The sequence below is a fragment of the Oryza sativa genome, chromosome 7 (assembly GCF_034140825.1).
Source record: "Oryza sativa Japonica Group chromosome 7, ASM3414082v1".
NCBI lineage: Eukaryota > Viridiplantae > Streptophyta > Magnoliopsida > Poales > Poaceae > Oryza > Oryza sativa.
Window position 1 is genome coordinate 19,018,221 of NC_089041.1, and position 15,928 is coordinate 19,034,148.

A 15,928-nucleotide genomic window follows, 5' to 3' on the forward strand; every position below is an offset into this window, starting at 1 on the left:
TGGATTAATGATTATAATCCTCCTTGAATAAAATTGTTTCCCTTCCATGTAGATTATCGAGAAAAAATCATGGCATCAGTATATGAAATTAAATCAAGATATTGCCTACACCCAAACTGGATATTCTATACCTTTATCTCTACATCTCTATCTCACTACTATTATAAAAATTAAATATGTTTTTCGAGAACTTTGATACGTCATCCGTATTTGAATTGGTTTTTACTTTCATCCGACTCTTATATATCCTCCCATATCCGTCCTTCGTCACCATGCAGTGGGCGCCATGAATCCGACTCTTATCGTTGCCCACGTATGCAGCGGGCCAGCAACAACAAAGAACGTTGGTGTATGCAAGTATAACATATAAATTGCTCCAACAAACTCCTTTTCACCCATTAGAAAATATATAACAACACTTAAATCGAACAAAAATCTCTACTATTTTAAAAATTGAAAATGTTTTTCCGATACTTTTGGTACCTCGTCCGTATTTAGGTCGGTTTTTAAGTTTGTTTGCTTTTCAAAATACATAAGGAGTCATATAAAAAATCTTTTTAAAAAACTTGCATGCTAACTTAAGACAAGAGTCATACTCCTAATTGCTTCAGAATTCTTTTCAGGTGATAAGAAAGCACCGTACATGATATGGCCACCATCCAAATAAGGATTCCAAATTAGATATCAATACTATCAAATAAAAATCCCATATACTATTTAGATAAAAAAATTAACAATAATACGACTAAAATAGCATTCACCCGTTGCAACGCACGGACTTTTTTCTAGTAACTTAAAAGTACGCAACATATAATTTCAGATTTGTTTAGTTTTTACTAGAAAGTGCGAAAAAGTTAAGAGGGTGCTCAGTGTGATGCCATTTTCAACCATACTTTTTTAAAGTAAAGTTATAAAAAAAAGTGTCCATATTTAGTTTGTTGCCAAAATTTTATAAATACATTAGAAATTCTACCTAATATTGTCAACTTACGAAAATTTTAATATGATTAAAATTTGGTAAGATTTATTTTTGCTATAATCTAAATAGCCTCTAAGTCTTTCAACCGTACGTAACTGCGATGTGTATAACGTACAATTGAAAGCTTAAATATGGTGAATGCCACTACGTAAAAGCTAGATACTCCTCAGTCCTCATACTTCCATCTTACTACATGATGAGACACTACGAATTTAAATATGTCAGCGTCGTCTAGTTCTAGATGATGTTTCATTCTATATTGACTGGGTTCGTTCGACATAAACAGTACAATAGGAGCAGACTGTAGTAGAAATCGATGAAGTCCGTAGTTTGCAGGGTTTACCGGACACCGAACCGCCACGTTTACGTACGTGTCACATGGTTACGGCGATTACGGCAGTGTGTTTTCGAAGCATATCGAACGGACGATTGCACCAAGCATTGACAACGAGATGGTACTGTAATTGACAATTTGACATCGTTTGCATGGACGAGTTCCGTGGTGTTCCCATCGAGCAGCTGCATCCCTGAATTCAATTGGACGTCAGGGAGAAATTTTTTTTTTTTGAAATGGATTGGCTTGCAAGCAAGTCGACACCGAGGAAATGGACTACCGAGCGATCGAAAGATATTCATCACACCCCATCCTGTTGAAGAGTACTATGGTTTTGTTCAGTTCATTGATTGCGAAGAAAAATGCCTTACCATGTATTTATTGGTAAAGTTAAAATTTGGCAATTATAAAAGTTTAGTAGGATCAAGATGTGAAGGTGGTGTTTAGTTGGACATCTTAATTTGATATATTATTGTGAGTAGAAGTTTCTAAAAATACTAAATGTTGGTAGATATTGAAAAGATTGTGATGGTAAAATGTTGTTTAATTTGTTACCTTACCAATTTTTTTAGAACAGTTACCTTACCAATTTGATATGGTTGATTATAGCAACAAACTGAACACACCCTATATTTTTTCTTTGGGGGAATTTGCTAACCTTTATTTGATATATTTTTTTCGAGAGATTCCTGTAGATTTTTCACTGTCAGATCCGCACCAAGATTTGTTCTGATCCTCTAGCTCCAGCGAGCCGCAACAGCCCCGATGATTGACAGTGGCCTGCCCAGTTAGGGTTAAGGTTAGAATCGGAGTGGGAGCTAAAAGAAAGAGGGGTGATCATGGGAGACGATAGTTCGGTGGTGGGTGGCCTAATAGGCGGAGAAAAGAATAAGGTTACACAATTCGAGTCATCTAAAAGTAACATAGATAAACAGGGGTTTTCACAAATGTTACCTGGTCAATTTTATTTTTATTCTTCTTCCATTTCCATTCATATTTTTAATTGTTGGTTCTATATGAGTTTATTATGTATGCATAGAGTAACGTTATTCTTATCGTTCAGTGACTCCACAAACTGAAAACGAAATAAGAGTTACTGCACCCATGACGCTGTTAATTTTGAACATAATTAATCAAATTAAATCACATATAGCCATTTCGACAAAACTGTTGCCTGCAGCATTGAAGATAATGAACATGCGTGGGCTATTTACTGCTGGAACGCTATCCTTTATATTTTAGGATGAATGAAGTAATTGTAATTTACACTATTTGACCCGATAGGTTGAATATGCGTTTATGTGAGACATCCCGATCTTTATCAACCACTTGTGATCGTTTTTCTGCAGTCATTTGTATGGATTTGTGTGTCTCTTCAATTCGAACATACACGCTAAACTGCTAAAGAGATGATGATCAACGTTATTGTTTTCTGATATCACTAAATTTCTATTGAAAAGCCATTTGTATTTTTCTAATAAATAGTGAAAAGTGACCGGTTTTAAAGCTTATGTTGTATTTTAGACTCCAATGAAAGTATAGATATACAACAATGGACTTCTATACTATCTATAAATTTGCAAAAAAAATCCTATAAAGATCCAGTGAATTTTATGTATTCCAATGCAGGCCTTATTATACTATACTCCTAGCTCCAGGGGAGCAGCCAAGGAGAAAACAATGAGACCATCTTAATTTACATATACAATCGTCTTAATATAAGGCAGAAAAAGAAACATCGATGATCAGATGAGCCGCATACAACTTTGACATAAATAAATATTTTTTCTTAAAGAAGCACAGCACTTGCCCATGTATAGGGAAACAAAACACAGGCGGCGCATGAAAAAGTTGGGGGTCGGATTTGATTAATTCGACAAGGAATTCTTCTGGATCTTGACTAGAAAGTAGTTTGTTGACTTGCTTATCACTACGAAAAGACGATTTAGTCTTGTTCGAGCAGTGTTCCTCTGCCTAGCTAGAGAACAAATTAAAAATATCAAAATTGATTCCAGATTCTGCTCCGGCTTTTTAAGTACACCTAGCTAGCTGCGAACAAAGCAGCCCAATTAGAGGCGAAAAAAGGTCCTTGCATGCTGGCTAAACACTCTACAGTTGCAGATGAGCAAATCATCTTCCAAACATCCGTTCATCATATCTAGTTATGAACTATCGACGACAAAGTTACCATGATCACTGAGAAAATGTTTTTTTTCTCCCTAAAAGCTATAGACAAAACATGGATTATAATCAGGTCTAGATCTAACTAGTACAATTTTTTAAACAAAAGGATAATTAACTTCCGATCTACTCCCTCCATCAAAAAAAACCTAACCATCCATTTCCTAGTATAATGAATCTGGATAATCTTTAGGTTGATATTTGTCGGTACAGAGGGAGTAATTAAGAATACTACGTGTACACTGAAATTTAAAATTTAATGAGCGGAGTACATAGATAGTTAGATATGTACATCCGACATGTATTGGGCAAATCGTTTGGTAGAATACAAATGAGACCGTACAACAAAAACCCGTGGTTTACTTACTTTTGGCACATGTACGTGTGTTCGGTACCTACAAGGCCAACGAGGATAGGAAATCGACCGACAAAACCGTGGATTTTAATTGCAAAGGCTCGCTACCGTCCGTGAGCGCCACCGGACATTCGGCGCCGCCATAAATTCGAATCCCGGTATGCAAACTCAAACCGATATCCTACTACGATTTCATTTCACGCAGTTTTTTTTTTCAAGTTTCAAAATCCATTTGGCTCCAAATACTACAGCTACTAGCGATTTCTCGATCTGGTACCACTTGCTACTGTACGTCTTGCAACAATGTGGGGTTCGTTTCATTCAAGCGTACGACGACGTGGCCTGTCAGATCAGCTGGTTGAAGGGGCTTGAAGTAGTAGAGTACGAGTGAGTACGACGCAGTTGTTGCCTGAAAAGTTGAAATACTATTTCTGCTCTTCTACGAAACGTGCAGTGCCGGTAGTTGCATGATGTCTACGTGCTTAATTGGAGTATTAAAAGTTGTTGCTGCTGCTGCTGCTGTTGCTTGTTGCTTTGCTGTCCCTCCGTGTATTCTGTTCTTGGAGGAAACGACGGATCGATCGATCTGCGGAGATTAATTAACGACGATCAGTACAGCGAGAGATTAACTAAGAGCAAGTTTAATAGTATAGCTAACTACCAGCTCTAATTCATATATAGCCAATCTAATAGCTCATTCATACAATAGTACATACTACACTATTAATACCTAGTCCCACATGTCATACACACCTTGCGTCTTGGAGTCCGTGCTACAGCTGGCTACAAATCTGTAGCCCGCTGCTTTTCTCTCACCTTATTTATCTAAGAGCAGGTACAATAGCAGGCAGCTGCAAACATATTTTAAGCAGATAAATGAGAAGAGAGAATGACAGCGGGCTACAGATCTGTAGCCAGCTGTAACACGGACTCCAAGACGCAGTGTGTGTATGACAGGTGGGACCAGATATTAATAATGTAGTATGTAACTATCGTATGAATGAGCTATTAGATTGACTATAGATGAATTGGAGCCAATAGTGAGCTATACTATTAAACTTGCTCTAAGATAGGGTACTACTGCTTCCTCGAAAGAAAAAAAAAAGGGTGTAGATCGATCACTTTTGTTGTGTGCGCGCGCCGTCGTCGTCGTCGAAACAGTTGTTTGTTGTTGTTGGGCTCAAGAACAGAACAAAGTAGTCCGGGTGACTTGTGGTGAAGCTGATTTTATGACCAGACTCGATGTGTGTTTCTGTAGCAAAACGGTTTGGTGAGGTTCCAGTTTGAGAAAATTCCCTATATACCCCTGAAAATTTACTCAATCCCTTCAATACCCCTGAATTTGACATTATCCCTTATATACCCATGAGTTTTCATTTTGATCTCCTCTATACCCATCTCCGTTAGTTGACCATTAGTTGACCGTTAAATATTTTAAAATGACTATATTACCCATCCTATACATATGTGTGGTACCTACCCAATAAATTTTCATATGAAAAATAAACTTATACAAAATACAAGCAATATAATCATTTAATGCCCAACTTAAAAAATAAAACTTATTATTTTTTATTTTTTAAAAATTATGATTAAATCCATACATTAGTTTCACCAAAAAATTAAGAGCAAAAACTAAATGTTATTTAGGTTTAAATTTTTGGGAAGATATACGAAATTCATCAAATTTGATCTGAAATTTATTTAAAAATTTTAAATTTGTTTTCTAATTTGTGATAAACTAATTATATCCCCTTTGTTTTTTCACAACGAATCTTTTTTCACTAAATATTTGTTGAAAAGTAATTTTCAAATCTTATGCAGAACTTTTTTTTACAATAAATCTTTTTTTATTTTAATGAAATAATGTTTTATTTTCAAAAATTCATAACAAATATTTAGTAATTTATTCCTTATTGGTTTTCACAACTCAAATAATTTACACATAAAACATTTCTAGCTTTTAACAATATAACAAGGACAATAAAGTAATTTCTACAATAACTAACGGTCAAACTAATGGTCAACTAACGGAATGGGTATGTAAGGGATCCAAATAAAAACTCAGGGGTATATAAGAGATCAAACAAATTTCAGGGGCGTAGAAGGGATTGGGTGAAATTACATGGGCATATAGGGAATTGGCCCTTTCAGTTTTCAGTTCAGAGTCGGCCGGTCCGGCGTCAGACACCGAGCAATGCGGCGTTCTTCTCCAGATGCTTAAAGATATGTGGTTCCAGTATTTCTGGGTTTCATTTTGGTTAGCCTTGACTCTTGACTCGTGTGTTTGACAAGTTCATCTTCTGACCAGATTAATATACTCGTAAGAGAGAGAAAGGGGGAAGCGCCACTTTTATTTGAGGTGATCTTGAATAATGTTGCTAGGGGGTCTGATTTCATCAATCTGCCGTTGTGTGGTGGCACTATTCTATTTATTTTTTAAATGTTAGTACGTATTTGCTGCTCTAATGTTAGATACTTACTGGTATATTGTATTGGCGTTATTGAGTCAATGGGTTTTTACTATTGTTTCTAAGCAGATTTACTTTTGAAAAAAAATCGCCAATAAAGAATATTATGGAAGAATGAATTATCTTTTATTTACTGCCAGCCATTCTCTCAACATAAAACCACCATGGCTTGATGTTGGCTTTCTCTTCTTGAGTATTGTTCCATGTCTCTTTGAGTTCGAGCATAACTCTTTATTCAGCTGGTATTTTCAGATTTTGTATTGCCATCCATGCCGTCAAGCTTTAATAATTTGGAAATAAGTAGATGCACGGTATTTATAATTTGCCAAGTAAAAATGAACAATAGATTTCTCTTAAAAACATATTTCTAGGACATTGTAATGAAAAAAAATTATGAGACCACATAATTAAAATAGTTATAAACCATTATAACATATAAATTCAATCCCTAATACCCTACAGATATTACACACTTAATATGAGTTTTTTTAGTGAGACTAAAAATTTATCGTTGGTCACACCCTGTCGTGGGTTTTCCCATAAGGTTCTTATAATAACCTATTATAATTTACCATAACCATTAAACTATTCATATTATCTATACTATCCATTCGTTTTATTATAGTCTTAACTAGTTCGACCCTATAACACATCCATCCTGAAATCTTTTTTACTTCCATCCTTAATATCCTTGTCGAAGGCTAAAATCATTACCCCATCTATTTCATATGAAACCGGGGAGTATATTTTAAAACGAAGGAAGCAGCGTAATCTTAGATTGAGTTATTTTCAGCAACTCAAAACAACAAATTTCTCATTTATGGTTAGCACGTTTATCAATGATGTATTTTGTGTAAAAGAATATGTATTTTTTAATAAATAAATAAACATATTTTTTCAACTTTTAATAGTTGTTTTAGAACAAACTTATAATAGTTAATATTAAATTTATGCTAACGGTTATTCTTGTTTTACGTGTCTCGGAAAAGCAAGCCAGTATGTTTACTCACCCTAAAGTGATACGGTCAAAGGTACGAACAGGACACGGTGTCCACGCCTTAAACAAGCATTAAAGAAACTGATGACGACGGTTAATTGTATAATTTCACCGCGCCTAATTAAAGAAACAGCAAGGCAGCAACGCCTATCCGATTTTTATTACTCGCGCCACGCCAGCTTTGGGTAGCAGGAAGAACCCAAGGATAGATACTTCGGCTGGCGTCAACGTGTAACGTATGTGCAGTGCAAACGAGATCCTGACACGCATGGATAACGCCCCTGACTGACGACCGGGCCACAGACAGCGGGCCCTTTTTACCCTCTCTGGCTGTAGTCGGAAGAAAGCAACGTCTCGGGTGGTTGCCGTGTGCGCCCGACGCAGCAGCAGATGCAAACGCAGCCTTTGTACTTTCGGGAATACCCATGAGTGACTCAACCCCCCCAATCCCCCCCAGAACACCAAACCTCGTAAACTACTTGAAAAAAAGAAAAAAAAAACAGAAGACGGTAAAGCCGCCACCACGGGTGCCACGGCTTTTGATACGAGAGCCACACGCCGAGACCGAGACGACGCCGTTGGAACGGAACGCAACGTGCGGAGAGAGAGCGAGAGAGAAGCACATGGCACGACGACGCCGCGCGCCCCGGCACCGGAGAGAATCGAACCGACCAGCCAACCAACCGCCCGCGGCAGGATCGCGCTCATTCGCCCGTGAGATCGGCCCGAAACCACGTAAAACCCCCCCACCCCCCACCACCTCGCGCCGCAACCGTGCCCAACGGCACAAGCGCAGTTACGCCGCGCGTGATGCGCCTCCCACCACCACCACCAGCGCGCGTCTCCGCCTAAACATAGCTATCTCCACTCCTACTTCCCGGTCTCGAGCTACACCAAACACAACGGGTCATTTCCCTCCATTTTGATCCGGGAGAATAGCAAAGCAAGGGGCGGGGGTGGGGATTGTCTATATTTACCGCACACGCGTCGTTGGCGAGGCGGGGGGGTAGCTGCTACCTTTGGGAGTTGGGTGGCGCCATGGCAACATCTTCGGTGGCCGCCATGCCGCACGACTCCACGCCATGGAGGGACCCCTCCAGGGCATCCTCCAGGCAGCCCGCCAGGGGGTTCTTCAACATCCTCGTCCCGCCGCCGCAGTCGCCGCGCCCGCGCTGCCCCGACCACCAACACCACCACCACCACCACCACCACCACGATGCTGCTGGTGGCGCGGCGGCGGCGGCGGCGGCGGCGGCGGCGGAGCCCACGCCGAGGCGGCGGAAGCAGATACTGGATCGGTGGGCGGCGGCGGCGGCGGCCGCGTCCGCCACGGCGTCCGCCGAGGCCCCCGCGCCGCAGGAGCAGAGGCGGAGGGCGAGGGACGCCGAGCTGTCCGCGCTCGCGTCGGCCACCCGCCCCGTGACCGCCCGCGCCGCCGTGTTCCGGGAGCCGTCCCCAGCGCCGTCGGACGCGTCGTCGGGGGCGGGGGCGGGGTGCGGGGGCGGGGCCGGGTGCGGCGCGGAGCTCCCGCCCGCGGCGCCGCGCGCGTCGTCGCTGATCCAGCGGTGGCGGGAGATCGAGGCGGTGGGGCCCGCCACGCCGCGGCCCTGCGACCTGGCCTCCGACTCCGACGGCGGCTCGCCGCGGGGCCGCGTGGGGTGCATCGTCAAGAAGCTCAGCGGCACGTCGTCGATCCCCGACGACGAGCTGGACGCCGCCAACAAGGAGGTCGCGATGTCGCAGTCCGCGCCCCCGTCGCCCGCGCCGATGCGCGCCGGGGTGGAGCCGCCCACCAACATCGCCGGTATCAACGGGTCCAGGCCGACGCAGCTGGTAGTCCGCACGGTGCGTGGCCGCCGCGCAATGGAGGAGCTCGTCGCCATGATGGCCCATTGCCGGAGGTGCGAGCTCGCCGCGGTCGCCGACCGCCACGTCGTGTCGCGGTTCTCGCACAAAGGCAGGATCCAGGTGAACTCCCCATTCTCTCATGCGGCTCTCTTTTTTTTTTTTAGGAAAAAAAAAGAAGGAAAAACCATATTTGCAAAACGCAATGGATATTTGGATCAAATTACAAGTAATCATGGATCAAAGTACTTGTTTGTCGATTAACCAAGTGGGATATTGTTCTGTTTCTTGATCGAGAAATCATTATTTTAAGACGAGCCAAGAAGTTAGAAGTGTGAGTTGTTGATTTTGACCCCGTAGTCCCCCAAGGATGGGGCCATATGGCTGTTTGGTAGATCATGTTCCCAACTGGCACTGCTGATCATTGTCATGTGCAAATCACATTATCATGTTTCGTTTTGCAGGTTCGTTAATATGCTAGGATAAACCAAAATGTGATAAAAAATGAGCTAAACTTAGGACTTGATTATCGCAAATAGTGATATGCTAATAGCCATTGTTGACTGGTTCAATATGTAGTAGAACAGCAACGAAAGCTCTACTAGAAGATCCAAGAATATTTTGGGAGCTCTATTGCTATACACGCAATGTCCAGTGTAGCAGAGAGGGTAAATCTAGTGGACGAGATGTCACAAGTGAATAACATCTCTCGTTTGTCTTGTTTGTTTGCTGGCACGTCCGGAATCTGACGTCCTGTGGAGCTTGTGGATGCTGCAGAGTTGTGGCTAAGAGGCCACACGAAACATATCACGTGACTAGACAGGTTGCTTGCTTGCTATAGTGTGCACTTGTTGCACATAAATATGATTAATGGCAGAGCAGTTTGTTAATTGGAAGTACAACGCAAATTTCAACTGTTTATTAATGGCAATTGCCTTTTAGGTTGGATTTTTATGCTACGGTACCAGCATTACTTGCAACATTTTTGGATATTCTTCACTCCAACTCCAGCGAATATTAATGTGCATGTTTCCTAGGAAAGCTGAACTTTTTCCTGGAGAATACATTGCCGGTGTGTAGCTCAAGTATGGGCTGTGTTTGGAAGCAACAAATTTGTTTTGGCCACAAATATTAAGCAAGAATCTCGATTACTTGATGCCCTTTTTTGCATATCCAAGGCATAAATTGTGTTTTTGTTCTTTTCTCTGTGAACAAGATTATTCCTTCCTCTTGTCAAAGATTGGTAAATACAATAGAGATTCACCTTTTATATGGTACAGCCATCATTGTTTTGGCTGCTAAGTGCCAACACACATGCACAAAAGTATGTATTCTCTGGTTTATTTCATTAGATTGTATCTATGCGAACACAAGTACTTTTTAAGCTTGTTTGTTCCTTATGTGGCTTCCGCTAATATTGTCATGCTCTTTGACACCTTGCAGTCCATGCTTCGTCTTAGGCTGTTGCGTCAGGGATTTAAAGTTAAGGATGAAGTTTGGACTCTACCAAAACCAGTCAGGCCACGCCTTCCAAAACATGAGCATGAGGCCTATACCACAAGGTATTAATATGCTCTTTGGTAACTAAACCATCATCTTGTACTAGTGGATGTGAAAATATAACATTACATGTGTTCTTTTCCACTACTTTCATGTCTGTCATTCCTAGTCCTTTTCAGCTTGTAGTAAGTTTAGAATATTTTTTCCCTGAAAAGAAACATAAGTTCAGAATGTTTTACTACTTCCCTTTTTTGTGAGCCAATGCCTAACACAAGCTTTTCTCAGCAAGTGCATTGCTGGTAACCAACATAAGGGTGGCCAGGTTTTGGCTGAGAAGTCTACTGGTTCTGTTGAGAGACTAGTTTCTTCGGATGGTTTAGGAAATGAACAAAATGATGGGCAGAACAGCAACAGTGAAAATCAATGTCAGGAAGGTTGCAAAAACATGGTAAAATTATGTACCCAGAATCAGGAATATTCTGAGCCATCGAGTTTCGTGAGGTATGACGAGCATAGTACCGTTGATGATGTCTCGCCAAGTACCATAAGCACATTGCATGAACTTTGCACTCCATCCTCAAGGGGTGATAATCTAAGAGAAGAAGACAACCAAAGCCTGAATGGTTCATGGGAAGAGAGGGCACTATGGATAAGTAGTCTTGGTTGGCCTGCACCAGTGGAAGCCATGAGTCCAGACAGCTGGAATCAGGATGAAATTGGGGATATTGAGAATCACACTCAGAATGAATTTAATGATCGCCCCTGGATAGATTCCCCTAACTCATGGAGATCATTGTGTGTTGCCACACAAGCAGACAGCGGTGCTTTGTCTGGCAATGCTGACATCTGCAATCTTCTTGAGAGGTAAATAAACCTTTTTACATATGTGCTCCAGTAATTATATGCAAATCACTTCCAAAGAACTGAGAATACTAATTAAGATGCACGTTTTCCATAAAGGTCCACTTCCTTTTTGTTTTATATTTGGTTCTAAACCTTTACTTTGCATGTGCCAATTATATTCCATAATCTTATTTGTACATACTAAACCATATTAAGCCATGATATTTCCCCTTCCCTTGCAGCAAAAATGTCTCAAAGTCTCTTGAGAGTGATTTTAGCAATAAAATGAACAACATGTTGCTAACAATCTTGCGCAAACAAAGGCAACAACACATGATTGATGATTTTGAAGGATATTATGATGAGCGCTTATACTGGAGACAGAATGATGAACAACAGAATGCTGATCAGAGGGTATCTGCACAGTGTTCATTAGCACCTGTCTCCCATCTCCACCAACAAGAAGGCTGGCAGCATTCTTCGTTTGAACATCAACATCATGAAAACCAAAACTTCCTTGTAAGTCTTGTGCTCTTCAAGTCAGTTCGTGTGCAAGTCATATTCTCACTATATTTCTGTGTTACAGGAAATGGAGGTCAGGGTTAGAAGTGAAATGGCACAGGTCCATCATGAAATATATGAACTACGGAAGTTGGTGGAAAGTTGTATTGCATCCCAAGTAAAGATCCAGCACTCCATTAAAGAGGAGATGTGCAGTGCACTTCGCGAAGCAGGTGAGTTGTGATGGAAGTTTTATAAATTTGTCATTCCTATCTACAAACCGCAACAACCAAAATGTTGTCCAGACTCCAGAATATGCATGAAACGGAAGAGCCTCATTTTCATATTCTAATATGGAATCTACGACCCTATAACGCAATCCCTAGCCTTTTCAGAACTGAGGCTTCCTATAGAAGATTGCACTGAAGACAAAATGAACTGTGAGGGCAAGTGAGCTAGTAGGTTGCCTTTAATGGACAGTCAAATGAGATCTGGAGAAAAAGAACACAGTTGGTTATGGAGTGACTATTGGAAATAGTTACTCTAGTCTTGGAACTTGAAAGCAAAACTATGCGCCATCTTTTTGCTCAAATCTGGGCCTGGACCAACTCTCTAAACTAATACTATATAATTGTTAGTTTGTTAGGCTTTCTGTGGCACCTTTAGGCTGCTTTATGGAATTGACAGATTTTTGTGGTGTGCCATGCTGTTGTTTTTTTTAAAAAAGATTAAAATACCATGTGAACTTTGGTGTGTTCTTTTTCACTACTGCCACTTTGCACCTTATTGAGTGCTTAATTTTACCTCATCTGTAATCATTGATGCACACTTTTTACACTTCAACATCCATTTTTTTTCTGATGCCATTATTTTCAACAGGGTTGATGCCAAGCCAACCCGACACACCAGCAAAAAGGGGAAGCTGCTGCATCTGCCATCAGACGCAAGTTGACTCTCTACTTTACAGGTAATGATTTGCATGGCTAGATTATGTTCTTTGACTCACTTCACATCTTATGTCTCACAATTTAACAAGAAACGATGATACGGCTCGCAATCTTGCTAAGTGTGTTATCATCTTTCATTCAGGTGTGGACATATGTGCACCTGTTTCAATTGCGCCGATCAGCTGAAATCGAGCAACAGGAGTTGCCCAATCTGCCAATCTCCTATTGAGGATGTTGTTCGAGCGCATATGAATTTTTGAGGTTTAGGTCTTAGGAGGAAGAAGAGCTGCCACTCTATAGCTTTAGATGTGGAGTTTGTGAAGCCCTGGTTTTGAGGAGGCTTCTTGAATCACCTTCATTAACAACCAAAAGTATACGAGCTAGCGTTTCTTGAGAAATGTAAATATGTTTTGTGCAAGCGCAATGTGTACTAAGTACTGACAGAAAGGAACAAACGAAATATCTAATCCAAATGCTGATCTTGTTTCTGATCATTTTTCTTGCTTTCCTTTGTTTCTTTTAAGTTCTGTATTGAACATGTTTGTAGCCTTCAGTTCTGATAATGGGCTTGTCTTGTTTTCTGTTGATAACTGGTGAAAGCAAAGTTGCTACATTTGGAGAGTGGCACGAGGAAAACAAAGTAATATTTAATATTCAAAATGGAGAACAAATCAAAAACATTCCAGGTTTAGACTACCAAACTAGTATGTATGAGCGTGCAATTTGCTGGCCAATTTGTTAAACAAATCAATCACACTAGTTAAATGTTAGCACGTAGACTGCTTTGCAGCTCACGCTCACGGGAATAATTTGTTTATGATTAAATAAATCAAAATGAAAGCTACCTCTCTCAGAACGGAAGTTCTTCTGTGAAACTAATAAACATGCAAATCTGAGAACAAATTACAGTAAATTATCTATAAATTCAACATAATTAATCTTGGTAAACCGATTACTAACTGCAGAATATATATATTTTCTGAGGTAACAGCACGCTCCTGTGACGTGCTCTGAGATTAACTTCAAGTATGCGGTGAAGTCCTCCTAACGCTCGCCGGCGAGGACGCTTACGACGGCCGGCGTCGATGTCGGCGATGACCCTGACGTCACATAGAATCTCACATGGCGCCCCGAGATGCGGTCTGGCCCGTCCGTCGACATCTTCCCCACCGACGGCCGCGCCGCCGCCGCCGCCGCGCGGCGCACGCCCTTCTTGAGCACGCTCTTTCTTATGCCGTCGCTGTCGAACATGAACGCGGCGTGCACCGGCAGGTCTGCCTCGTCGTCGCCGTCGCATCCCAGGATGAGCTCCAGCGGCAGGTCGAAGTACGACGAGCCGGCCTCGCCGTCGAGGGCGAGGCCGGAGCGGGACGACGTTGAGCACGAGCCGCAGTCGAACCGCTCGAGCGACATGGCCAGCGACATGGTGCTCGCCCGCGCCGTGCCTGGGTCGGACTCCACGCCGCCGCCGCCGCCGCCGCCACGGAACGTTGCCGGTGACGACGGCAACGACGATGCGCGCGCCGCGGCGGTGGGTGGTGAAGGCTTGGCCGTCCTCCTGGTGCCGAGCCCTGGGAGGTAGAGGCAGCACGTGAACGGCGCCGCCCCGCCGCCGCGTTTCCACTTGCGGCGGCCGCTCTTGCCGCGCGCGTCCGCGGCGGCGTAGCCCGTCGAGTCCTCGGCGCCGTCGCCCGCACCGATGAGAGGCACGTCGCTGCCCCACCGCTGCGGCGCGCTCGCCTTCCGCTCCGAGGACGACAGGATCACATCGAACTCGTCGTCGTCCAGCTCCGCCTCCGCGGCGCCGGCGCAGGACCTGCTCCTCGAGATCGCCGTCCTGGGCGGCGCCATCACGTCCGACGACGCGACGCGCGCAGCAGGCGCGGCCGCCACGACCGCCAGGTGCGCGTCCCACCTGGTGGGAGGCGCGTCCCAGGCAGACACCCGCCGCGGCGACGTCGGCACGCTGGCGCTGGCGCCGGCGAGTACCAGAGCCGGGCCCGGGCGCGCGTGCGGCGCGTGGTGGTGGTGGTGGTCGACGGAGACGGAAGGGATGGGCAGTGGCCCGTCGATGTCGAGGCGGGAGAACTGCCGGAGCGAGAAAGGGTCGACGGCGATCTGCCTCTCCTCGGGCTCCTCCTCCTCGCCGGCGTTGGTCACTTGGAATCGGAACACGGTGTTTCGCGCCATGGTCGCGAGTTGAACTGGCCAAGAGCCTAAGTAAGACTCAAGGAAGGAGAAGAGGCTATTAGGATTTGGAGCGAAACTAATCAACTGAGGGCGATTCGATTAGTTTGATGACAACAAGGAACTAGCTTGAGACGCTAGCCAGCAGCTGTCAGTATCAAGATCAAGAGTGGCGACATGAACGCACGTATAGAGATGTGTGGTTGCGTTCGTGCTCTCCATCACTGGACAGTTTCTAACAAGTAACAGGTCTACGTGGGTCTGCCTATATGAAATTCGATAGAAAAACACCTTGTAAATCTTACAAATTCTAAACTATGAGATTGTTTTAAGATTTGTGCACGATACCTCTAACCCTAATCCCTCCTCCCTCTCTCCATTCCACCGTCGGCGCTGCCACTCGCGAGTCACGAGCTCGCGCGCGCACAATGTTCCCTCGCCAGGCCGATCGGAAGGAGTCAATGGTTCCGGCTATAGCTAGCCATAAGACTTGAGGCCTGACGACCCGGCCCACGGTACAACATTTTGGCCCGCCCCAAGCACGGCCCGGTCCGCCGGGAGTTAGGCCCGTGCCGGCCTGGCCCGGCCGCCGGGCCGTGCCTGGGCCCCTCCACCGGCACGTTGGGCCAGCCCGGCACGACCGGGCCGGCACGGCACGATGGGCCGGTAGGCCAGGCCCGACAAAAAAAGAACAGGGAGCAAAAATAGACATATTATATGCCACGGTCCAAATAATAGGGATGTAAAATAGACTTATTGTAGCTACATATGTGCCACAGCCCAATGAG

The 15,928-nt window shown here is 43.7% G+C and overlaps 2 protein-coding genes across 2 annotated transcripts; one reads left to right on the forward strand and one right to left on the reverse strand.

Annotated features, from left to right (window-relative positions):
- Positions 1 to 8,202: 8,202 nt before the first annotated feature.
- Positions 8,203 to 13,447, forward strand: LOC4343310 (uncharacterized). The gene is made up of 7 exons (XM_015789825.3): positions 8,203 to 9,285; positions 10,606 to 10,724; positions 10,948 to 11,526; positions 11,748 to 12,024; positions 12,092 to 12,239; positions 12,886 to 12,973; positions 13,096 to 13,447. Exons 1-7 carry the CDS (start codon positions 8,356 to 8,358, stop codon positions 13,211 to 13,213), a joined length of 2,259 nt encoding a protein of 752 aa, XP_015645311.1. The 5' UTR covers positions 8,203 to 8,355; the 3' UTR covers positions 13,214 to 13,447.
- A 320-nt stretch (positions 13,448 to 13,767) lies between these two features.
- LOC9266793 (uncharacterized) lies at positions 13,768 to 15,231 on the reverse strand. Its single transcript, XM_015790504.3, has one exon. It carries the CDS (start codon positions 15,141 to 15,143, stop codon positions 13,998 to 14,000), a length of 1,146 nt encoding a protein of 381 aa, XP_015645990.1. The 5' UTR covers positions 15,144 to 15,231; the 3' UTR covers positions 13,768 to 13,997.
- Positions 15,232 to 15,928: the final 697 nt, after the last annotated feature.